General features: G+C 41.1%; 1 protein-coding gene across 1 annotated transcript; it reads right to left on the bottom strand.

Annotated features, from left to right (window-relative positions):
• Positions 1-624: 624 nt before the first annotated feature.
• LOC127314331 (uncharacterized) lies at positions 625-26,804 on the bottom strand. Its single transcript, XM_071824509.1, has 9 exons — positions 26,553-26,804; positions 25,845-26,450; positions 25,596-25,736; positions 25,353-25,454; positions 23,555-25,240; positions 23,356-23,448; positions 22,982-23,244; positions 22,688-22,874; positions 625-1,020 (listed from the first exon to the last, which is right to left on the bottom strand). The coding sequence occupies exons 2-5, from the start codon at positions 26,136-26,138 to the stop codon at positions 24,074-24,076; spliced, it is 1,704 nt and encodes a 567-aa protein (XP_071680610.1). The 5' UTR covers positions 26,139-26,450; positions 26,553-26,804; the 3' UTR covers positions 625-1,020; positions 22,688-22,874; positions 22,982-23,244; positions 23,356-23,448; positions 23,555-24,073.
• Between the last annotated feature and the right edge of the window lie 211 nt (positions 26,805-27,015).

Here is a 27,015-nt window from a genome sequence, read left to right as displayed (position 1 = left end):
TGCGTGAAATAGTCTGGTTGTGTTTTTTTTTTCTGTGGGAGGAAAAACAGCTCGAACGTTTTTTCCTTCATTTTGCAGATAAAGAAAATACAGTTGGATTGTGCTTCACTACTGACTTAAAAACTGAATCGCGTGCTTACAGAAAATTCAGTTTTCTCTTATTTTTAGTTAGGACGTGGATAGGGAGTGCGCGGTTACCAGGTAGTGCTACAGGGTGCCCCCCCTGTCCGAAATTGTCTTTTTCCTAAAATAGAAAGCGGGGCCCACAGTTGATAGCGACAGCTACCAGAAATGGAATTCCGTCCCCAGGCGTGGATGCAACTTTCGTGGGGCAGAATTGGACCACAGAAAAGGACAAAAAAACAGGCTGTCAATTAGAATCCAAACCCTACCCCTCGTTTCTTTCTTCCAGCTCTCATCTTCTTCCTCCAGCCGCCGACTGCTGGTACGAAGAGCAGCAAGAAAACTCCATCCTCCAGCTTCAAAAAGAGCCCAAAAATACATGCTACAAAGTAGATAAAAGAAGATCTGCTACAAATCTCCTGTAGCACGCCCAGAAAACAGAGGTAAAAAGCTCCTTCCCCATGCCAGATCTGTAACTTCTTACCCTCCCCAAATCCTAAACTTCTACATGCCAGGAATTGACCCAGGCCAATTCTGGTTACTCATGGTTACTCATGGTTAGATGTATAAAGAATTGACCCAGGCCAATTCTGCAAACTTGAAGTATAACAGATCCACAGCAAAATAAGGATTGACTTGGTAGTTTACATATACCAGGATGTATAAATCCGACAGTAGTAGTAAGGAGAAGAAGTAGAAGTGTGCAGTTTACATATCCACTTGGCGTTTACACATCCCAGGATGTATAAATCCATCAGTGATTGTTTCTCAGAAGCATGAGCAAAATAGCAAGAATTGGTAGTGCAGGTAGTCTTGAACCAAAATCATGTACAATGAGATGCTTGTTGGAAATCTTGATTCCTAGTTGTAGACCTTCATAGCATCAACATCATGTTCCTGAAAAAAAAAACAGGTGAATAATGTCATTTTAAGACAAGATGTAGCAAGTACTGTCGTCACATCAATCTGCATCTAGAAGAATTACATGTAGAATTGAAAAAAAATACATGTTAATTTTTCTCGCTTATGTAGCATTGAACATGTACAAAAAATGTTATGGTCTTAAATGCTTTAGTTCTTTGATGCAGCTGAATTGAATTGTCAGTTTGTTAAATGTATATGGCCTTAAATGCTTATGTATTGTAGATATGGATCTGGACCTAAATGTTACACTGGAAGATCTAGAAGATCCTAAAGATGTAGTTCATCCAACAGAAGCTCAAGGTGATCTAGAGCATGTAGAAGCTACTGCAGTAGAAGTTCACATATCTGGTGGCAACAAAGGACCATCAACAGAAACTGATGTACTTACTGGGATTACCCTATCTAGCGATGATTCAGGTGGAGAAGATGAAGTTCAGTCAACTCCAAGTAGCCAACCAACTGTTGATAAACCATATCCAGGGATGATGTTTGATAGTTGGGAGCAAGCTAGAGTGCATTATAATCGGTATGCTAAGCATGTAGGCTTTTCAATAAAGTCTAGTACATCCAGAAACTCTAGCATTGATAAGGAGAAAGACAAATATCTATTTGTTTGCAACAAAAGTGGGAAGAACCCTTGAAAGATCGAGATGTCGCCTAGAGGGGGGGGGGGGGGTGAATAGGCAATTACAAACTCTTGCGGATTTGTCTTGTATGAATGCGGAATTAAACTATCGTTTAGTTTACAAGCACAAACCCTAAATATGCTAAGCTCAACTAAGTGTAACAATAGCAACTAGAGCTAAGCAAGATAGGCACAAGATATATGTAGCACAAGTGATAGCAAGATATATGTACTTCAAGCACGATGGCTATCACAAGGAAAGAGAGCTCGGGTATAGAAATAACCGAGGCACGCGGAGACGAGGATGTATTCCCGTGTTCCCTTGCTTTGCAACAAGGTACGTCACGTTTGGAGGAGTGGAGGTCCCACGAAGGATTCCCCGCGCCACGAAGGCTCACCCTATTCTCCGAACCACACCCACGAAGGATAATGGCCCTTTCCTTATGGTTAGCTTTTCCTCCGCTCCGGAGATGGCAAGCTCCACAACCACTTCACAAGCTCCACGAAGGAGAAGCCCGGGCCTCTTCACAATCTTCTTGAAGAGATCACCGGAGCACCAATCACCAAGCCAACTAGGAGGTCACCCTCCAAGAGTAACAAGCTCACGGTCTCTCACTCGAACAAATCGTGGTGGAGAGCTCAACACTATGCAATGATGCAAAGCAAGAACACCGGAGGTGTTCAAGTCCTTCACACTCAAATCCCACCAAAGCAACGAATGCTAGGATGAGATTGGAGAGGAAGAACAAGGGGGAAAGTCAACCAAAGACTCCAAGATCTAGATCCCAAGAGTTTCCCTCACTTAGAGAAGAAATCGATCGGTGGAAGCGTAGATCTAGATCCCCTCTCCCAAATCCTCAAACATGAGCAAGAATGGTTGAAGGATTCAAGGGGGAGAGCAAGTTCTTCAAATAGTAGCAATGGAGGAGAGAGAATGGGAAGAACTGCTTGGGCTCAAGGTGGAAGAAAGGTATTTATAGCCCAAGTGGAAAAATAACTGTTGGGGGAAAAAGACAGAAAAACGGGCAGCAATTTGGGCAGGAAAAACGCCCCAGCCGGTCACCAGGCCGGCCGACCGAGCAAAGCAGCCGGACAGGCCGGTCAAGAGCCCGGTCGGACCGGCCCAAAGAACCGGGCTGAGCAGCAGCCGCGCGGGCGGCAGGAAGCCGGGCGACGCGGGGGTTGCGAGCCGCGGTGGGCCGCGCGGCGGTGAGGCGGCCTGCTTGGGAAGCCGGTCGGACCGGGGCAGCGCCGGCAGGCCGGTCACGGACCGGGCCTGCGACCGGACTTGGGCCAAAAGGCCCCGGGAGGTGGCCCGGATGGCACCAGCGCCGGACCCGGTCGCGGACCGGGTGGGCCGGTTGCTGGGCCGGTCGACCGGCCGGCTCCCACCCCTTTTTCCCTTTTTCTTTTTATTCTTTTCTCATCTTTCCTATTTCTTTAATAACTAATGCTCCCGAACTCCGATTGACATGAAACCAATTTTGTTGGAAATATGGAGACTCCTCACATAACATTTTTAGATGATTTTAGAGAGGGAGTCTCCCACCGTCAGGAAACGGTAAAGACGTCCAAACTCGAAAACGCAATAGAAGATGCATGCGGATTCCGTTTTCGATGAACTTGGGCTTGTTGTAAAGCTAGCAACAAGCTCAAGAACCTCACACAGAGAAACACCAAGAAGCAATAAGGATATGCAAAGTATGCAAAGGATTGAGCTCCCTAAGACGATGTGATCAAGTTACCCAACCGAAAGCCCCTCTTAATAGTGCGGCTATGTATCCTATAATCCGGTCTCCCATCAACCACCTTGAGACCGGTAAAAGGAAAAACCTAGCAAAGCCATACCTTTGCCTTGCGCATCTCGCTTGATCTTGATGATAGCTCTTCAAGCTCCATACAAGCCGGTATGCCTCAACTTGATCATCGTTGCTTCATGAAGACTCACAAATGCTCCCCCATACACCATGATGGGAAAGCTCCATAGATGTACATCTTCACATGTCCATTATCACCAATGGACGGCAAGCTTCAAGCATGTGATCCACTTGAGATGCTCATCTTGAACTTGCCCAACTCAACCTTGTATCTTCTCATACTCACACAAGATAGAGCATGGCTAATATTGAGTTCCACATAAGAACTTGATACGTCTCCGACGTATCGATAATTTCTTATGTTCCATGCCACATTATTGATGTTATCTACATGTTTTATGCACACTTTATGTCATATTCGTGCATTTTCTGGAACTAACCTATTAACAAGATGCCGAAGTGCCGATTCTTGTTTTCTGCTGTTTTTGGTTTCAGAAATCCTAGTAAGGAAATATTCTCGGAATTGGACGAAATCAAAGCCCAGGGGCCTATTTTTCCACGGAGCTTCCAGAAGACCGAAGAACACACGAAGTGGGGCCACGAGGTGGCGACACCACGTGGCGGCGCGGCCCCGGGGGGGGCCCCGCCCCCCCATTGTGTGGCCCCCTGCCCTGGCCCCCGACTCTGCCCTTCCGCCTACAAATAGCCTCCGTGACGAAAACCCCGCATCGAGAACCACGATACGGAAAACCTTCCAGAGACGCCGCCGCCGCCGATCCCATCTCGGGGGATCCAGGAGATCGCCTCCGGCACCCTGCCGGAGAGGGGAATCATCTCCCGGAGGACTCTACGCCGCCATGGTCGCCTCCGGTGTGATGTGTGAGTAGTCTACCCCTGGACTATGGGTCCATAGCAGTAGCTAGATGGTTGTCTTCTCCCCATTGTGCTATCATTGTCGGATCTTGTGAGCTGCCTAACATGATCAAGATCATCTATCTGTAATCCTATATGTTGCGTTTGTTGGGATCCGATGAATAGAGAATACTTGTTATGTTGATTATCAAAGTTATGCTTATGTGTTGTTTATGATCTTGCATGCTCTCCGTTACTAGTAGATGCTCTGGCCAAGTAGATGCTTGTAACTCCAAGAGGGAGTACTTATGCTCGATAGTGGGTTCATGCTCGCATTGACACCGGGACAAAGGACAGAAAGTTCTAAGGTTGTGTTGTGCTGTTGCCACTAGGGATAAAACATTGATGCTATGTCTAAGGATGTAGTTGTTGATTACATTACGCACCATACTTAATGCAATTGTCTCGTTGCTTTGCAACTTAATACCGGAAGGGGTTCGGATGATAACCCGAAGGTGGACTTTTTAGGCATAGATGCAGTTGGATGGCGGTCTATGTACTTTGTCGTAATGCCCAATTAAATCTCACTATACTCATCATGATATGTATGTGCATTGTCATGCTCTCTTTATTTGTCAATTGCCCAACTGTAATATGTTCACCCAACATGCTGTTCGTCTTATGGGAGAGACACCTCTAGTGAACTGTGGACCCCGGTCCAATTCTCTTTACTGAAATACAATCTACTGCAATACTTGTTCTACTGTTTTCTGCAAACAATCATCTTCCACACAATACGGTTAACTCTTTGTTACAGCAAGCCGGTGAGATTGACAACCTCACTGCTTCGTTGGGGCAAAGTACTTTGGTTGTGTTGTGCAGGTTCCACGTTGGCGCCGGAATCCCTGGTGTTGCGCCGCACTACACTTCGCCGCCATCAACCTTCAACGTGCTTCTTGGCTCCTCCTGGTTCGATAAACCTTGGTTTCTTTCGAGGGAAAACTTGCTGCTGTGCGCATCATACCTTCCTCTTGGGGTTGCCCAACGAACGTGTGAAATACACGCCATCAAGCTCTTTTTCCGGCGCTCGTGGCCGGGAGATCAAGACACGCTGCAAGGGGAGTCTCCACTTCTCAATCTCTTTACTTTGTTTTTGTCTTGCTTAGTTTTATTTACTACTTTGTTTGCTGCACTAAATCAAAATACAAAAAAATTAGTTGCTAGTTTTACTTTATTTGTTATCTTGTTTGCTATATCGAAAACACAAAAAAATTAGTTACTTGCATTTACTTTATCTAGTTTGCTTTATTTACTTGTTGCTAAAATGGCCAACGCTGAAAATACTAAGTTGTGTGACTTCACAACCACAAATAATAATGATTTCTTATGCACACCTATTGCTCCACCTGCTACTACAGCAGAATTCTTTGAAATTAAACCTGCTTTACTTAATCTTGTTATGAACAATCAATTTTCTCGGTGTTAGTTCCGATGATGTCGCTGCCCATCTTAATAATTTTGTTGAACTATGTGAAATGCAAAAATATAAAGATGTAGATGGTGATATTATTAAACTAAAATTGTTCCCTTTCTCATTAAGAGGAAGAGCTAAAGATTGGTTGCTATCTCTCGCCTAAGAATAGTATTGATTCATGGACTAAATGCAAGGATGCTTTTATTGGTAGATATTATCCCCGCTAAAATTATATCTTTGAGGAGTAGCATAATGAATTTTAAACAATTAGATACTGAACATGTTGCTCAAGCTTGGGAAAGAATGAAATCTCTGGTTAAAAATTGCCCAACCCATGGACTGACTACTTGGATGATCATCCAAACCTTCTATGCAGGACTAAATTTTTCTTCACGGAATTTATTGGATTCAGCTGCTGGAGGTACCTTTATGTCCATCACTCTTGGTGAAGCAACAAAGCTTCTTGATAATATGATGATCAACTACTCTGAATGGCACACGGAGAGAGCTCCACAAGGTAAGAAGGTAAATTGTCAAGAAACCTCTTCCTTGAGTGATAAGATTGATGCTATTATGTCTATGCTTGTGAATGATAGGACTAATATTGATCCTAATAATGTTCCATTAGCTTCATTGGTTGCACAAGAAGAACATGTTGATGTAAACTTCATTAAAAATAATAATTTTAACAACAATGCTTACCGGAACAATTCTAGTAACAACTATAGGCCATATCCTTATAATAATGGCAACGGCTATGGTAATTCTTATGGAAATTCTTACAACAATAATAGGAGTTCACCCCTGGACTTGAAGCCATGCTTAAAGAATTTATTAGTACACAAACTGCTTTTAACAAATCTGTTGAAGAAAAGCTTGGGAAAATTGATATACTTGCTTCTAAAGTCGATAGTCTTGTTGCTGATGTTGATCTTTTGAAATCAAAAGTTTTGCCTAATGAGAATCATCATAATAAAATTATTACTACAGCAAATGCCATTCAAGTTAGAATTAATGAGAATATAAGATTAATGGCTGAGCTGCGTGCTAGGTGGGATAGAGAAGAAAATGAAAAACTAGCTAAAGAGAAGAATATAGCTAAAGTTTGGACTATTACCACCACTAGTAATGCTAATGCTACACATGTTGCTGCACCTTCTACTCATACTAATAAAAGAATTGGTGTTAGCAATGTTTCCACTTCTAATGCAAAGCGAAAAACCGCCGAAACTGCTAAAACTGCTGAAACCGCTCGTGATAAAGCTGCTGAAATTTTTTCCAACATTGGGGATGATGATCCCATTGCTTTAGATTATAATGGTTTGAATTTTGATGATTGCCACATCTCTGAAGTTATAAAGTTCTTGCAAAAACTTGCTAAAAGTCCTAATGCTAGTGCTATAAATTTGGCTTTCACGCATCATATTACAAATGCCCTCATAAAAGCTAGAGAAGAGAAACTAGAGCGTGAAGCCTCTATTCCTAAAAAGCTAGAGGATGGTTGGGAGCCCATCATTAAGATGAAAGTTAAAGATTTTGATTGTAATGCTTTATGTGATCTTGGTGCAAGTATTTCTGTTATGCCTAAGAAAATTTATAATATGCTTGACTTGCCACCGCTGAAAAATTGTTATTTGGATGTTAATCTTGCTGATCATTCTACAAAGAAACCTTTGGGTAAAGTTGATAATGTTCGCATTACCGTTAACAATAACCTGGTTCCCGTTGATTTTGTTGTCTTGGATATTGAATGCAATGCATCTTGTCCCATTATATTGGGAAGACCTTTTCTTCGAACTGTTGGTGCTACCATTGATATGAAGGAAGGTAATATAAAATATCAATTTCCTCTCAAGAAAGGTATGGAACACTTCCCTAGAAAGAGAATGAAGGTACCTTTTGATTCTATTATGAGAACAAATTATGATGTTGACACTTCACCTCTTGATAATACTTGATACGCACTTTCTGCGCCTAGCTGAAAGGCGTTAAAGAAAAGCGCTTATGGGAGACAACCCATATTTTTACCTACAGTACTTTGTTTTTATTTTGTGTCTTGGAAGTTGTTTACTACTGTAGCAACCTCTCCTTATCTTAGTTTTGTGTTTTGTTGTGCCAAGTTAAGCCGTTGATAGAAAAGTAAGTACTAGATTTGGATTACTGCACAGTTCCAGATTTCTTTGCTGTCACGAATCTGGGTCCACCTCCCTGTAGGTAGCTCAGAAAATTAAGCCAATTTACGTGCATGATCCTCAGATATGTATGCAACTTTCATTCAATTTGAGCATTTTCATTTGAGCAAGTCTGGTGCCATTTTAAAATTCGTCAATACGAACTGTTCTGTTTTGACAGATTCTGCCTTTTATTTCGCATTGCCTCTTTCGCTATGTTGGATGAATTTCTTTGATCCACTAATGTCCAGTAGCATTATGCAATATCCAGAAGTGTTAAGAATGATTGTGTCACCTCTGAATATGTCAATTTATAATGTGCACTAACCCTCTAATGAGTTGTTTCGAGTTTGGTGTGGAGGAAGTTTTCAAGGATCAAGAGAGGAGTATGATGCAACATGATCAAGGAGAGTGAAAGCTCTAAGCTTGGGGATGCACCCGGTGGTTCACCCCTGCATATATCAAGAAGACTCAAGCGTCTAAGCTTGGGGATGCCCAAGGCATCCCCTTCTTCATCGACAACATTATCAGGTTCCTCCCCTGAAACTATATTTTTATTCCATCACATCTTATGTGCTTTTTCTTGGAGCGTCGGTTTGGTTTTGTTTTTGTTTTGTTTGAATAAAATAGATCCTAGCATTCACTTTATGGGAGAGAGACACGCTCCGCTGTAGCATATGGACAAGTATGTCCTTGGTTTCTACTCATAGTATTCATGGCGAAGTTTCTCCTTCGTTAAATTGTTATATGGTTGGAATTGGAAAATGATACATGTAGTAATTGCTATAAATGTCTTGGGTAATGTGATACTTGGCAATTGTTGTGCTCATGATTAAGCTCTTGCATCATATGCTTTGCACCCATTAATGAAGAAATACATAGAGCATGCTAAAATTTGGTTTGCATATTTGGTTTCTCTAAGGTCTAGATAATTTCTAGTATTGAGTTTGAACAACAAGGAAGACGGTGTAGAGTCTTATAATGTTTTCAATATGTCTTTTATGTGAGTTTTGCTGCACCGGTTCATCCTTGTGTTTGTTTCAAATAAGCCTTGCTAGCCTAAACCTTGTATCGAGAGGGAATACTTCTCATGCATCCAAAATACTTGAGCCAACCACTATGCCATTTGTGTCCACCATACCTACCTATACTACATGGTATTTTCCGCCATTCCAAAGTAAATTGCTTGAGTGCTACCTTTAAAATTCCATCATTCACCTTTGCAATATATAGCTCATGGGACAAATAGCTTAAAAACTATTGTGGTATTGAATATGTAATTATGCACTTTATCTCTTATTAAGTTGCTTGTTGTGCGATAACCATGTTTACCGGGGAACGCCATCAACTCATTGTTGAATTTCATGTGAGTTGCTATGCATGTTCGTCTTGTCTGAAGTAAGGGCGATCTACTCTGAGTTGAATGGTTTGAGCATGCATATTGTGAGAGAAGAACATTGGGCCGCTAACCGAAGCCATGTTCCATGGTGGAAGTTTCAGTTTTGGACAAACATCCTCAAATCTCTAATGAGAAAAGAATTAATTGTTGTTGAATGCTTTAAGCATTAAAAGAGGAGTCCATTATCTGTTGTCTATGTTGTCCCGGTATGGATGTCTAAGTTGAGAATAATCAAAAGCGAGAAATCCAAATGCGAGCTTTCTCCTTAGACCTTTGTACAGGCGGCATAGAGGTACCCCTTTGTGATACTTGGTTAAAGCATATGTATTGCGGTGATAATCCAGGTAGTCCAAGCTAATTAGGACAAGGTGCGGGCACTATTAGTACACTATGCATGAGGCTTGCAACTTATAAGATATAATTTACATGATGCATATGCTTTATTACTACCGTTGACAAAATTGTTTCATGTTTTCAAAATCAAAGCTCTAGCACAAATATAGCAATCGATGCTTTTCCTCTATGAGGACCATTCTTTTACTTTCAATGTTGAGTCAGTTCACCTATTTCTCTCCACCTCAAGAAGCAAACACTTGTGTGAACTATGCATTGATTCCTACATACTTGCTTATTGCACTTATTATATTACTCTATGTTGACAATATCCATGAGATATACATGTTACAAGTTGAAAGCAACCGCTGAAACTTAATCTTCTTTTGTGTTGCTTCAATGCCTTTACTTTGAATTATTGCTTTATGAGTTAACTCTTATGCAAGACTTATTGATGCTTGTCTTGAAGTGCTATTCATGAAAAGTCTTTGCTATATGATTCACTTGTTTACTCATGTCATACACATTGTTTTGATCGCTGCATTCACTACATATGCTTTACAAATAGTATGATCAAGATTATGATGGCATGTCACTCCAGAAATTATCTGTGTTATCGTTTTACCCGCCGGGACGAGCAGAACTAAGCTTGGGGATGCTGATACGTCTCCGACGTATCGATAATTTCTTATGTTCCATGCCACATTATTGATGTTATCTACATGTTTTATGCACACTTTATGTCATATTCGTGCATTTTCGGAACTAACCTATTAACAAGATGCCGAAGTGCCGATTCTGTTTTCTGCTGTTTTTGGTTTCAGAAATCCTAGTAAGGAAATATTCTCGGAATTGGACGAAATCAAAGCCCAGGGGCCTATTTTTCCACGGAGCTTCCGGAAGACCGAAGAACACACGAAGTGGGGCCACGAGGTGGCGACACCACGTGGCGGCGCGGCCCGGGGGGCCCGCGCCGCCCTATGGTGTGGCCCCTCGTCGGCCCCCGACTCGCCCTTCCGCCTACAAATAGCCTCCGTGACGAAAACCCCGCATCGAGAACCACGATACGGAAAACCTTCCGGAGACGCCGCCGCCGCCGATCCCATCTCGGGGATCCAGAGATCGCCTCCGGCACCACTGCCGGAGGGGAATCATCTCCCGGAGGACTCTACGCCGCCATGGTCGCCTCCGGTGTGATGTGTGAGTAGTCTACCCCTGGACTATGGGTCCATAGCAGTAGCTAGATGGTTGTCTTCTCCCCATTGTGCTATCATTGTCGGATCTTGTGAGCTGCCTAACATGATCAAGATCATCTATCTGTAATCCTATATGTTGCGTTTGTTGGGATCCGATGAATAGAGAATACTTGTTATGTTGATTATCAAAGTTATGCTTATGTGTTGTTTATGATCTTGCATGCTCTCCGTTACTAGTAGATGCTCTGGCCAAGTAGATGCTTGTAACTCCAAGAGGGAGTACTTATGCTCGATAGTGGGTTCATGCTCGCATTGACACCGGGACATGATGTAAAGTTCTAAGGTTGTGTTGTGCTGTTGCCACTAGGGATAAAACATTGATGCTATGTCTAAGGATGTAGTTGTTGATTACATTACGCACCATACTTAATGCAATTGTCTGTTGCTTTGCAACTTAATACTGGAAGGGGTTCGGATGATAACCTGAAGGTGGACTTTTTAGGCATAGATGCAGTTGGATGGCGGTCTATGTACTTTGTCGTAATGCCCAATTAAATCTCACTATACTCATCATGATATGTATGTGCATTGTCATGCTCTCTTTATTTGTCAATTGCCCAACTGTAATTTGTTCACCCAACATGCTGTTCGTCTTATGGGAGAGACACCTCTAGTGAACTGTGGACCCCGGTCCAATTCTCTTTACTGAAATACAATCATCGCAATACTTGTTCTACTGTTTTCTGCAAACAATCATCTTCCACACAATACGGTTAACTCTTTGTTACAGCAAGCCGGTGAGATTGACAACCTCACTGTTTCGTTGGGGCAAAGTACTTTGGTTGTGTTGTGCAGGTTCCACGTTGGCGCCGGAATCCCTGGTGTTGCGCCGCACTACATCTCGCCGCCATCAACCTTCAACGTGCTTCTTGGCTCCTCCTGGTTCGATAAACCTTGGTTTCTTTCTGAGGGAAAACTTGCTGCTGTGCGCATCATACCTTCCTCTTGGGGTTGCCCAACGAACGTGTGAAATACACGCCATCAGAACTCCATCTTCGTTTCTTCTTCTTGATCATATCACATATATATCTTCATACCGATGATCTTGATGCCAATACACAAGGTATACCTTTATCTTCATGGCATCCATACTTGAATCCAACACATGGAGTACAAGTAGTACCTATGGAATATTCCTTCATATAAACTCAATGAAAACATTAGTCCATAGGGGTTGTCATTAATTACCAAAACCACACATAGGGGCAATATACCCTTACAATCTCCCCCATTTTGGTAATTGATGACAACCACAATAAGAGGGTTTATATAATGAATATTAGGAACAAGTACGCAACTTATCCGAGAATAAGTTGTATACAAGAGGTTGTATTTGATATGGTCGAGTAACACAAAGCTACTAGCCCATAACAAAACCGGCTCTACTCACACAACTACAACAAATGCACGGGATGTGAGTAGAACCAATATATATAGAGAAAACTCCCCCACAATGTATGCACGTGTGATGAACATGAATTCATTGCATACATTGTCAAGATTAACCTTTGGGACAATTTCCACTATATATATACAACCATGCAAGACATATAAATATGGAATGCATGAGAGGCAAAACACTTAAGTACAAACCAAACTTAAGCACAAAACCATTCCCTTAAACCCTCTAAACTTCTCCCCCATTGGCATCGATTGTCAAAATGGGTGAAAAATTTAGAAGGCCAATATAATGTGAGTTCCTCCCCAAAGTGTGCACTTCTCATAATTTGAGTGGAATCAAATGCACATATCCAATGATGAATACTTGAAGGAAGTCAAACTATATTGAGGATCAAAGATTGCATAAAGATAATATGGTGAAGTGAGCTTCAACAAATAAAGGCAAGCAATCAAGGATCCAATTGGACAAACAAAGATATCATGATAAGAGAGATATGGTGCTCTAAAGAAGATAAGAAAGCTCCCCAAGGTTCGTGCACAATTTATAATGGTTGCATTTGAATACAATATGCACAAACATGGAATCCTTACTCCCTATATATCATTTAGAACACGACTAAGATAAAGAGAATATGCTTATCAAGAAAAACTTGAGTCCAACAATTACGAGATATGAGTGCAAGAAGGAAAACAAATAAACTAAGCACTCATAAATCTTCTTTACCAACACCACTAAGAAACAAAAGGATAAAAGATGGTCGGCAAAGAACAAGGATATCAAGGTGATGGATTAACGCTCTTATGTATATAAGTTTCTAAAGTGGACAATGATCCATAAAGAAACATGCACACACAAGAGGTTAACAAATTAAATGAGACAAGATATCCAAGATGAAGTCATAAAATATACCAAAGGATGTTTTCTTAAAAAGCATATATAGCCTATGGCTCCAATTTTCATTTATGGTATATGAATGAGCTTCAACCAAGTAAAATCTCAAAAACATCACAACTAACAATAAGGGAAGTAAAACTAGTTGGAATGTTTTGAGAGAGGCAACAAGTGTCACAAATAGGGATTTATTTCGCAATTTCATCAAAATTGCACATAAGAGATCTTTGAGGAATTGATATGCAACAAATTGCTAGAGGGCATATTTGGGATAGGTGAATCATAAACATGATTTATATATATATATATCCCCATCATATGCATCTTCTCAAATTACTCAAATGTACAATAACAAGTTTTCTTTTAAAAGGATTTTTCAAGAATCGCAATTTTTTTTTTCGAAATAAAGAATTTCATGCCAAGATGCAACCTACAAGAGGTTGGATGCTATATGAGTATGCATGAATAAGATACTTGTTACCGAGATAGCAATGGCTTGATGTAGTAGATAAGAGTTCATCGATCATCCTAGCTTGACTCCAATTCTCATATGGTGACAACACCTTCCTTATAGATGAGACAAGCCTCCATTGCATCTCCAATGTACCTAAAACATCATTCAAGTACATCTTGGTCCCCAAACTTATTGGGTCCAACATGGTTAGACTAACCACGGTATATAGGACATACTCCATATAAATATGTGCATATTTAGATGAAATTTGAATTTCATGCACATCTTAGCCATTTAGGATTTGATGGAGTATACCCTATATAATGGATCAAACAAAGCAAGCATGCTACAAATATAAACAAATTACATATAAGCACACATAAAGACTTTAAAGATCCAAGAAAGATATACTTTGGACAAAAACACCAAATGAATCGAATAAGGCATAAAGGTGTCACCAAACAAATTTGTTGTCCAAATTATATCAAAGACGCAAATCACAAAAGATTTGCTCAACAAAGTTCAACAAATGAACTAAGAAGAAATCATTGAGCATAAAGGATGAAATAAAGCAAACATGCTCAAGGATTTATCTCATTCAAGCAAATAAATCATGTAAGAAAGAGTGAGATAGCAAACTCCCAAAAAAAAAGAGCAAGGTTCAAACAAATAAACCAAACCCTCTACACTTTTCACAATGGCACAATGTACCGTAAGGAAAAGGTTTGTCTTCCAAAACAAACACTTGATGTGAATCAAGAGAATTTATCAAAAGATTTTTCAAAGGGACAAGGAAGACACGTGGGAGCAACAAAGATTTCTTGGAATAAAGTAAGGAAATAGGAAGCAATCCAAGATGAAGATGATCCATAAATTCAACCACATACAAGGTTATCAATTGTCAAAGACAATGAGAATATTGGAATTAACTTCCGGTGGTATATAACAAGGATAGTAAGGATTAACTTCATAATAAAAGGCATAGAATAAGTATATAGAATTAAGCACTATGCACGGATGAAGATTCTTGATAGCTTCAATTAGTCAAACAATCACGCACGGCAATGATTAGAATAACTTGAAGCAAACGGTTTCCCAAATAAGATATAGAGATATGTATTTGAGGAAAATCGTACCAAGAATTTCTTACTCAAGCAAGAACCCATAAGATGAGTAATAAAAGATTTTTAATAAGAATGGAGCTTGTTTGAGCAAACATGCCACCTAGGAACAAGATAATTAAGAGCATCAACTCTAAGTGGCATAACCTCATATGCTCACATTTTCTAGGCTTGTGATATGTACAATACATATTACTCCCCCATAATGTGGTAAGTCATTTCTTCTAAAACAAGAGGCAACTAAAATTCGACTAGAGATGATTAATGGACATTAGAATTTGAATTTCTCATGAGTATGACACACCACATAGTGACTAGATAATCTTGCAATATCAATACTAAGTGGTGATACCCATATACACACATTTTATAGAAGGAGAAATGCACAAAGCATAACACTCCCCCAAAATGGGATGTTCCATTAATCACTCAAAGAGAGCCAAATAAGATATCATCAAGATGCATTAGGCTAAAAACAATACACAAGTATATGATGAGTCAAACAAACATACTTGAATACACAAGATAGGCAAGTAAGACACAACACATACAAACACATATTTGGTACAAAACCAAACATGCAAAGGGGCAAGTAACTTACAATAAACATGAAGAGTTGAAGTATAAGTTACCGCAAAGAGGAACATTGGATATAAGATATAGATGATAATCCATACGACTTGGCTTGGTAAAAAATACAATATATGAAGATTCCTTAATTCTTCATGAAGTAGCCAAATCTCCAATGCCCTCCACATGCACCTATTGATCAAGTTTGAGATTGTTGGTCCCCAACCAAGTTGGGTCCTAAGAGATTAGTCACAATAGGCTTGGCAACCCAAATGGTTCTTTTCTTGAAACCACTTTGAGTTCCAACAAACTTGGCAAACACATTTCCATCCTTATCCTTCCCTAGAGAATAATCATCATCAACAATTATAGGGTTAGATAAGGTACCACCTAAGCAAGAAGAAGCAAAGTGCCCCTTCTCACGGCATAAGTAGCAAGTGTTCCCCTTTCTCTTCTTTATTGATTTCTTCTCTTGGGGAACAATATCTTGATTCTTCTTGGGAAGTGGCCTATCTTCAACTTGAGGTCGTGCATGAGCTTGACCTTTACCTTGTGGCCGTTTCCCTTGTTGTTTCTCACTCAAGTGCTTCTTCTTCTTCAATGGGCATGATCTAACATGATGCCCTTCAACCTTGCACTTGAAACAAACCAACTTGGCCGGATCCTTGACTTTGTCTTGGCCCTTCTTCTTGTTGCTCTTCCTCTTGGACTTGTTCTTGTTATTGGAGTTGAATCCAAGTCCTCTCTTGTCATTGGGGGATTGTTGCACACTTAGCATCTTGTCAAGTGCGGATTTCCCTTCATGACGCTTTTCCAAGTCTTTCTTTAAAGAAAGGACTTGGGCCTCGAGCTCTTTGATTTCCTCTACATGGTTAGTAGAAATACAAGTACTAGAGGAAGTAGAAGCTTCATTGTTAGAGCAACAAGGCAAAGTGAGTAATCCAACACAAGGTGTATCACTAGTTTGACTAGATGGATTACAAGGACTAGCACATGGCAATATAACATTTGTAGTAGAGATTGTGCTATCATCCATATGAGGCTCACAAGATGTTACCTTAGTGATACTTGCCTCATGAGCTAACTTTAGCCCATCATAGGAAATTAGAAGATCATCATGAGAGCTTGAGAGCTTTTTATGACTTTCTTCCAATTCCCTATAATTGCTAGTTAGCAACTCAAGTTGAGCCCTTAGCTCAACATTCTCCTTTAAGGTCGATGCTTCACAAGAATTAGAGTTAGTAGCACAAGCATCAACAATAGTTTTCTCATTTTCATGCATATAGGATTCAATTTTTTGTGTAAGCATGAAATTAGCATGCTTCTCATCTTTTAGCTCATGCTTGAGGAGAGTGAATCTCATTTCCCCATTTTCAACATGGGACTCCAACTCCACTATGGTTTCCCTATATTTATTCAAGGTATCCATAGAGTGTTCGAGATAAGCACGAGCTTCTTTATTACCACGAAGAGAAGCATATACCATTGCCATATCATGCACCAAGATATTATGTTCTTCATCATTATCATCATCATCACTCTCATCATTAGAGGATGTGTTAGGAGTCAAAGTAGGAGATACCTTTGGTCCATTTGCCATAAGGCACATGTGCATACCGGAGGATGAAGATGAAGATATTCTTGAATCCTCATTTGAAATCATGTCTTGATCCATAGAGTGTTCGGTTTCCTCTACAATGTTAGTCAACAAGCAACTAGAGGAAATAGAAACATTTTGATTATGGGAGCAAGACAAGGCAAGCATATCCTCATGAGATCTATGTAAGCAATTTACACATGATATGCAAGGACTATCAACACAAGCATGTAGATTATTTTCAATGCAAGATGTGTTTAAGTCCAAAGAGGAACCATTGCAATGAGATAGAGATGAAGAGTCATCACTAATGAGCACAATATCAACATTGCAATTTCCCTCACCACTCACCATATCATTACCTTGTGTCTTGCAACACGTTGGTGAGGTGGAAGAAGATGATGACTCATCACGGCCGGAGGTGGAAGCAACTTGGAGCTCTTCATGATGTGAAGAAGAAGAGAACTCCTCGGAGTCACCACCGACCAAATGAGAAGTGGATCCACCAAACATTTCCTTAAGCTTGATCCACATCTCATGAGACGACTTTCGCTTTATATATATCAAGAACCTACGAAAATCGGGTCTCAAGGAGAATAAAAGCTCATTAGATACTTGAGCTTCAAGATGTAAGTTTTTCTCATCCTCTAAAGATAGATTTTGAGAATCCATCGGAGGAGAAAAACCGACATCTAGAAATTGCTCTATATGTGGACACAAGGTCCGAAGCTTACAAAGCAAGCAATTTCGCCACAAAAGATAATTTGTGCCATTAAAGACAATTGTGTCATTGTGCACTATACTAGCCGACATCTTTACTCTCAAGGCGGTGAAGCCTAAAACAAGGAGAGACCTTGCTCTGATACCAATTGAAAGATCGAGATGTCGCCTAGAGGGGGGGTGAATAGGCAATTACAAACTCTTGCGGATTTGTCTTGTATGAATGCGGAATTAAACTATCGTTTAGTTTACAAGCACAAACCCTAAATATGCTAAGCTCAGCTAAGTGTAACAATAGCAACTAGAGCTAAGCAAGATAGGCACAAGATATATGTAGCACAAGTGATAGCAAGATATATGTACTTCAAGCACGATGGCTATCACAAGGAAAGAGAGCTCGGGTATAGAAATAACCGAGGCACGCGGAGACGAGGATGTATTCCCGTGTTCCCTTGCTTTGCAACAAGGTACGTCACGTTTGGAGGAGTGGAGGTCCCACGAAGGATTCCCCGCGCCACGAAGGCTCACCCTATTCTCCGAACCACACCCACGAAGGATAATGGCCCTTTCCTTATGGTTAGCTTTTCCTCCGCTCCGGAGATGGCAAGCTCCACAACCACTTCACAAGCTCCACGAAGGAGAAGCCCGGGCCTCTTCACAATCTTCTTGAAGAGATCACCGGAGCACCAATCACCAAGCCAACTAGGAGGTCACCCTCCAAGAGTAACAAGCTCACGGTCTCTCACTCGAACAAATCGTGGTGGAGAGCTCAACACTATGCAATGATGCAAAGCAAGAACACCGGAGGTGTTCAAGTCCTTCACACTCAAATCCCACCAAAGCAACGAATGCTAGGATGAGATTGGAGAGGAAGAACAAGGGGGAAAGTCAACCAAAGACTCCAAGATCTAGATCCCAAGAGTTTCCCTCACTTAGAGAAGAAATCGATCGGTGGAAGTGTAGATCTAGATCCCCTCTCCCAAATCCTCAAACATGAGCAAGAATGGTTGAAGGATTCAAGGGGGAGAGCAAGTTCTTCAAATAGTAGCAATGGAGGAGAGAGAATGGGAAGAACTGCTTGGGCTCAAGGTGGAAGAAAGGTATTTATAGCCCAAGTGGAAAAATAACTGTTGGGGGAAAAAGACAGAAAAACGGGCAGCAATTTGGGCAGAAAACGCTGGTCACCAGGCCGGCCGACCGGAGCAGCAGCCGGACAGGCCGGTCGCCAGTCGGTCGGACCGGCCCAAGAACTGGCCGAGCAGCAGAGCCGCGCGGCGGCAGGAAGCTGGGCGACGCGGGGGTTGCGTGCCGCGGGTGGGCCGCGCGGCGGTGAGGCGGCCCAGCTTGGGAAGCCGGTCGGACCGGGGCAGCGCCGGGCAGGCCGGTCACGGACCGGGCCTGCGACCGGACTTGGGCCAAAAGGCCCCGGAGGTGGCCGGATGGCACCAGCGCCGGACCCGGTCGCGGACCGGGTGGGCAGTTCGGGCCGGTCGACCGGCCGGCTCCCACCCCTTTTTCCCTTTTTCTTTTTATTCTTTTCTCATCTTTCCTATTTCTTTAATAACTAATGCTCCCGAACTCCGATTGACATGAAACCAATTTTGTTGGAAATATGGAGACTCCTCACATAACATTTTTAGATGATTTTAGAGAGGGAGTCTCCCACCGTCAGGAAACGGTAAAGACGTCCAAACTCGAAAACGCAATAGAAGATGCATGCGGATTCCGTTTTCGATGAACTTGGGCTTGTTGTAAAGCTAGCAACAAGCTCAAGAACCTCACACAGAGAAACACCAAGAAGCAATAAGGATATGCAAAGTATGCAAAGGATTGAGCTCCCTAAGACGATGTGATCAAGTTACCCAACCGAAAGCCCCTCTTAATAGTGCGGCTATGTATCCTATAATCCGGTCTCCCATCAACCACCTTGAGACCGGTAAAAGGAAAAACCTAGCAAAGCCATACCTTTGCCTTGCGCATCTCGCTTGATCTTGATGATAGCTCTTCAAGCTCCATACAAGCCGGTATGCCTCAACTTGATCATCGTTGCTTCATGAAGACTCACAAATGCTCCCCCATACACCATGATGGGAAAGCTCCATAGATGTACATCTTCACATGTCCATTATCACCAATGGACGGCAAGCTTCAAGCATGTGATCCACTTGAGATGCTCATCTTGAACTTGCCCAACTCAACCTTGTATCTTCTCATACTCACACAAGATAGAGCATGGCTAATATTGAGTTCCACATAAGAACTCCATCTTCGTTTCTTCTTCTTGATCATATCACATATATATCTTCATACCGATGATCTTGATGCCAATACACAAGGTATACCTTTATCTTCATGGCATCCATACTTGAATCCAACACATGGAGTACAAGTAGTACCTATGGAATATTCCTTCATATAAACTCAATGAAAACATTAGTCCATAGGGGTTGTCATTAATTACCAAAACCACACATAGGGGCAATATACCCTTACAACCCTGATATCAATAGGCTGGAAGCTCCACCAGTGAAACAACGCAATCGTGCAATAACTGTTAAGACTGACTACAAGGCACGTCTGCGAGTGAAAAGAAGAGGCAAAAAGTGGCATGTAACAATGTTTATAGAAGAGCACAATCATCCATGTCTCAAGAAATTTTCTTTGAAAAGTTTCTTGAGATCTCACAGGGGAATCCCAAAGGAAGAAAGGGACTTCATCAGGCTACTTCACAAGGTTAACCTGTCAGCGGGAAGAGTGATGTCTATTATGGCAGAGTTGTATGGCAAGCTTGCTAATGTTCCCTATGTGACAAAAGATGTTAGCAACTTCATGGCAACAATTGATGTGCCAGAAACTCAGCAAGACATGTCATTGTTACTTGCAGAGTTTGATAAGGTGAAAAAGGATGATCCACAGTTCTTCTCCAAGATAGATGTTGATCATGATCACCGAGTTCGGCGGATTTTCTGGGTTGATGGGCCAGCAAGAGCTGCATACAAGCTTTACAGTGATTGTTTGTCTTTTGACACTACCTACATGACAAACATATACAGCATGCCCTTTGCGCCGTTCATTGGGATAAATAGGTATGGTCAATCAATTCAACTTAGTTGTGGGTTCCTAAAAAATGAAAAGGTGGAAGATTTTGTTTGGCTATTTGAGGCATTTCTTGAGGCGATGGATGGTTTGCACCCAACTAACATCATCACTGATCAGGATGGTGCAATGAGGAGTGCCATTTTGGCAACTTTTCCAAATTCATGCCACAGGAATTGTAGATGGCACATAATGCAGAATTTCCAACCTGTGCTAGGAAATGACATGGCTAAGAATGAAGATCTACGGAGAGAGTTCAATGAGATAATTGACCACAGCATGACAGAGGATGAATTTGAAAGAAGGTGGGCAGAAATGATCATCAAATACAATGTAGGGGACAATACACATTTGGCGGACGTCTATGATCTGAGATCCAGTTTTGTCCCTGCTTACTTCAGGGATAGGTTCTTCCCGTTCCTACAAACTACAGCGCGTAGTGAAGGGTTCAATGCTGTTTTGAAAAGATATATTAGACCACACAACAGCCTCGTGCATTTCTTCAAACAATACATGAAACTACAAGAGAAAATAGAAGTTGCAGAAGATGGTAATGAATTCGAAATGGAAGACAAAACTCTACGGATGTGGGGAGATTGGCCACTTGAGAAACAAGCTATACAGGTGTACACCAGGCCCATCTACCTGCGTTTCAGGGCTGAGATTCGTAAAGTTACATCTTACAATGCAAATCTAGTTGAGGGGCATCTGTTTGATGTTGTTCCAATAACAAGATCAGTTTATGGATATGGCAAGAGATCCTACAGGGTGGAAGCTAACATGCAGGAATCGACCTACACATGTGAATGCTCTAAGATTAAAAGGGATGGTTTGTTGTGCTGCCATGCATTGCGAGTAATGGCTCAGGTTGGTGCTGTGGGGTACATACCGCTGCATTACATACTGCCAAGGTGGCAAATGCCACCAGAAGACATTGTTACACAGAAAGTAGACTTGCCTGATGTCCCTAGTGACAAGAATTTGTCAATTAAAGAGAGGAAGCTGATCCGGTATGGGACACTGTGCAATGATTTCACAGACATAGCTAAAGTAGCATCTGAATCGGATAAAAGCAAGGCTATAGCTGATAAGTACATGTTGGCTTTGTCAAATGAACTTAAGTCTATGAAGTTAAGTGAAGCAGCAAAACGAAAAGCTAAACAGAAAAAAGGTGGACATGTTGAAGATACGTCCAAAGGTGAGTTTGTTGGTGGCAATGCAAATCAGAAGAGAAAGAACACTGAACAAACATCCAACCGGGACTTTGTCGGTGATGATGGGCAGGGGAGTGCGTCCCAGCAACACAATATTAGGGACCCTACAGTAACTAGAACTAAAGGACGTCCAGGGAGAAACGGAAGAAGTCTGGGCTGCACATAAAATCTACAAAACCTGTGAAATGCAGTGGTTGTGGGTCTGAGAATCACACTTTAGCATCATGTCCTTCAAAATTGTCTACTGCACCAGAACCTACGGAGATCAACTTTTTCCGCAACATGGTTTAGTAATGGCAAGTGTGAATTAGTTATCAAGTGGAATGAAATGTGGTATATTTGTAGTGTTAATGACTTTGGAAGCATTTATTTGGTACCCACAATGTTGATTAACTTGCATGTATATTATATCCATGGTGTTGATGATTCTAGTCATTTATTTGGTTTTTTGGTGCTTGATGTCTCGAGCACTAGTGTGGTCAGTAAAGTTATGTGTCATAACTCAGTAATGGATGAAATAAATCCATGGTTTTATCCGTTCAATTCAAACACCAATATACTCATGCAAACTGTACATAATGCATTAAAAAGGACAAAAATTGGTAGAAGAGAAGGATGTACAAAAAATTGATAGGATCCAAAAGGTACCTTCTCTTGATTTGAATGTGCCTAGAACAGTAGTTCTTGCCATTCTATTTTGTTCTCTACCCATGACAACCACTTTAGTGTCAATTGCTTCCTAATGACAGGCATATCCATTGGGTTAAGCGCAGCTATCATCTTCCTCCCATTCCACAATTCAATGAACTTTAGCATGAAGTAGCCGCAGTCGTACCTTGCATGTGTAGAACAATTTAAAGAAGTAAGAGATACTACTTGATGTAATGTAAATTGTTTGTAGCTCTGTATGTAATAATGGCCAAAAGTTCCATATGCACTCACGTAGTTTTCTGCATCGGGGTGCTGATGTGTTCAGTTTTCCACTTCTCGATGTTAATCTTTGAATTAGCATAGTTTTGTGCCCACATGTATTTAATAGACCCAATTATTGCTCTGTAATCAGCAACTAGTCCCTTGTTACCTTTAGATCTGAGAGAATCCATCACCTCAAACCTCTCTGCCTTTAAGTTGAGCACGATCAAATAATAGTGTCCATTGAATTGTTTGATATCAGGTTTTAGATCTTGCAGCACTCCAAACATTATCTGCACTCAAAAAGAAATGACAGAAAAAAAGGTGGAACCTATTAGTAGTTGGAAAAGGTAAAGTACATGGTTAATTATTCAACATGTAGAATCATCAAAGTTACAACTTACTTGTTCTTTGTGGTCTAGACGACATTCAGGTGTCATTTTGAAAGCTTTCTTCACCATTCTATCATTGATGCAGCTCACACTCCTAAGCTTGGTCTGTGTGAAGTAAAAGGAACGATGCATATGTGTGAGAATTAAAGCAGTAACCAAAAGAAAGCAAATATTTCACAGAAAAAAACATAGAGGGTTGCGAATTTCTTACAGCAATACGTAATGGCATGACATGTTTCTTTTGGTTCTCCAACTCACTAGAAAGAACTCGAAGTGCAATTTCGGCAGTAGTATTGCTTAACCAAGCACGAGGCTTCACAGAATCTGCAAGATCTCGAAGCTCTATGAAGAAACCTCCGCAGTCAATGATTTTTTCTTTGTTTAAATCATCCTCAGATTCACCGCCATACATGCAAACCCTGCTGTACACCTCATTTGCAAATTTGGATACAACTTCTTTGTTGGCGTAGTCTACAAATGGCGACTTCTGATTTTGGGCTGGCTTGACAATTCTCTTTTGATGTGCTCTAGGAACGGGAGTGCAACTGTCTTTACCATCAGGTGCACCTAATTCTTCTTCTGCAACAACCTTGTTTGTGCTAACTGTAGATTCTTCTGTGATAGCTGTAGTTGCTGTAGGAATCTGAATAGTTGCATATATTTTGTCTAATGAGTCCCCACTATCATTGCTAGATATCACAACAATCTCCTGAAGATTTGTGTCAGGTTCCTATGACTGGATGATATCTTCAGCTTCTTGACTTGTTTGTGTGTCGAAGCCAAGATCAAATGATGGGTGGAACTCGAAAAGCTCTCGTTGCTTCTTCTGAACATCAGTCTCAGTTACACCACCAGAACTACAGAAATCTTGTTCCAAGTTCCTATTAATGCTGTTTTCCGCATCTCCAGACTCACCTCGATTAAGCACATCCCTGGTTCCTGGCAATTTTGTTGGTAAATTTGCATTGCTATGCTCCAACCTTGCTTCAGCTGTAGAAAATCTGGTTAGCCTTCTTGGAGTAGTTGCAGCAATCCTTGTTGACGCAACATCTGTTGCCCGCGGATCTCCTTGATTACTTACAGGTGTCTTCTTAGGAGACATAGACCTAGTGACAGGCCTCCTGCCAGATGGACTAGATGTAGTTGCTTCTGTATTTTTTAGTTCAGGAGGATGTTGCTTCTGGATGTCTTTTTCCTCAATATCAAATGTAACTGACTTCCTTTTTTTCCGACTTGATGTTCTTCCTGTATCAGTGCTGCTGGTGCATCCTTTTTGCAATTCATCCTTTGACTGTACATGCACCATGGATAGTGTATGTTGCGCTGGTTGATCCTTCTCAATTGTTTCGTTGCTTGTTTGTGATGGGGTTCCATAGAACTGCAGTTGATTCAGAGCATTTGCGGTGGCATCAACTGTGACAGATACATTAGAAGCAACATGCGGTAACTCCATCGTCTCGCGTACTCCTTCATCGCCATGATCATCACCTTGATCAGACCTCTGTAGTGGCTCCACATTACTAACAGGAACCGGTTTTTTGGCAGCTCTTTGTCCTCCCAAACCAGCAACATACTTCCTCTTCTTGGTTTTTTCTGCAATGGCATTAGGGGATGCCTCCTGGTTTTGCGGTACATGATCATCCCTTTGCAGGTCTCCTCGCTCATGGCAGGAATTTTCAGTGGTTTGTGCCGCTGCAGCATGTTCAGACACTTTTGTACGGCTCCTCCTTTTTGGTTTATCCATCTGGATGTTCCTCAAAACACGAACTTCTTCTTTGCCCTCGTTGTTTGTGATTCCTTTAACATCTGCCTTTCCTAAGGAGTTGATGAATTTAGCCAACCCATCTTCGAAAATTGTACACATGTTAATGACAGCAGGCCTGTACTTGGCCAAATCCTGGTTAACATGAGGAAAAAATGCTTAGATTAAGACTTCAGTTTACTCCAAGAAATTGAGAAGAAAACTGCATATAACATACTACAAAAGGTAGGAATAACTACATCCTTACCTCATCTGTGTGATTGTCTGGAAGATGTCTTTTTATGAACATGTCAACATCTGTAGGTTCTGTGCTGAATAGAGATAGGTTGGTCCTAAAACAAGGCTTCAGCTGCATCAAAACAAATGAATGACAAGCATCAATACAGAAGAAAATATCTGCATCAATACAGAAGCAACTACATAAAAAAATTATATACGTCAATCACATGAAGAAGAAAATATGCCAAGCATTGAATGAAAAGAAACATACCGGTAACCGTCCGAATGATCCATCATTGTTAGTGTCCAAACCAGCTACCAAACTGATCATACTATTTGACCAGACACAGCATCGAGTACCATCTTCTGGAACATCCAGTGCGTTCGTTTCCAAGGAGTCAACGTAAAGTATCTGCCAAAAAGGTAAAAACAAATTATTTACATGTGTTTAAGGAATCCTGAAAATGTAACGTACACACAAATACAGAAGGAATGTACAAAAAATATGAGAAGAACTAACCATGAGATACGACATACATGCCTTAAACCAATTCTTCTTGCCTTTAGCGTTTGCAGTTTGTATAAGTATTTCTATGATGAACTTGGCCCAATTCAGATTACTGACTGAACTTGCATTCATGACAGAAGGGTAACACTTCGGGCTAACCTTTATGCCAGTGGTTGGAGCAAAGATTGAACTAATCATATAAATGACAAACTTCCTAAGATACAAATCATCTGCAGGTTGCTCCGGTCCTAGCTCCTTCTCCAAATATGTAACAGTGGGTTGCACACCATCATGTATACCAAGCATCTCCAGTATAGCAGTCGTTGATTTGGGATCAGCATAGTACGGGACTGGCGAGCTACCAATGGGTACTCCCAGAACCTTAGCAACTGACTGAACTGTTACAGGTATTCTTCCCCTGTCGCCGAAATCAAGAACGCATCTGACAGGATCAAAACTAGCCAACAGAAACCTACATAACTATGGAATCAATTTCGAGCACTTCATCAATATAATGTCTCCGAAATCTGATTTTGTTATCAAAGCCTGCTGTTCTGGTGTCATGCCCTTGCATAACCTTACAAGCTTCATGGGGGATGACCTATTGAATAAAGAACTCTGTCAAAAGCAAAAAAGTAAAGGCATGTAAGAAAAAACATCAAGCTACAAAAATATAGTGGTTGATACATTACATCATGGTGGTGAAAAACATATCAGCACCTGGTTTTTCTTCTTAGCAGGTACATTCTCTGTCATATTATCTTGATTGTCAGGTACTACATCATCCTCAACTACCTCGTTCTCAACCAAATCATCCTGAAGTGCGGAAGAATCATTCTGTGGTGGTGGCACTGCAGTTTGTTGCTTTTCCTCAAACAAATCTTCTTGACGCTGCACCCTTGTTTCATTTGTGTCGCCCTTTAATTGCAACTTTTGCTTCATCTGATAGAACTTTGACGGTCCAGTCCTTGTATCATTTTGTAACACAATGCATATCCATGTAAAAAATTCAGTGAAAACAAAATGAAAACGCTGATAAATCATGTGTACCAAAGAAGTGGTTATACCATGATGTATAAAGTGGTGTTATTGATATGACCTGGGAAAGAAGTAGTAATGATAGATGTTAAAAATAGCATCAAATGCACCATACAGAAACTGTATTAATCTATGGAATTGTACA

This window comes from Lolium perenne, chromosome 7, assembly GCF_019359855.2.
Source record: "Lolium perenne isolate Kyuss_39 chromosome 7, Kyuss_2.0, whole genome shotgun sequence".
Classification (NCBI taxonomy): domain Eukaryota; kingdom Viridiplantae; phylum Streptophyta; class Magnoliopsida; order Poales; family Poaceae; genus Lolium; species Lolium perenne.
Note: the sequence above shows the minus strand (reverse complement) of the source record. Positions and strands in the feature narration are given on the sequence as shown.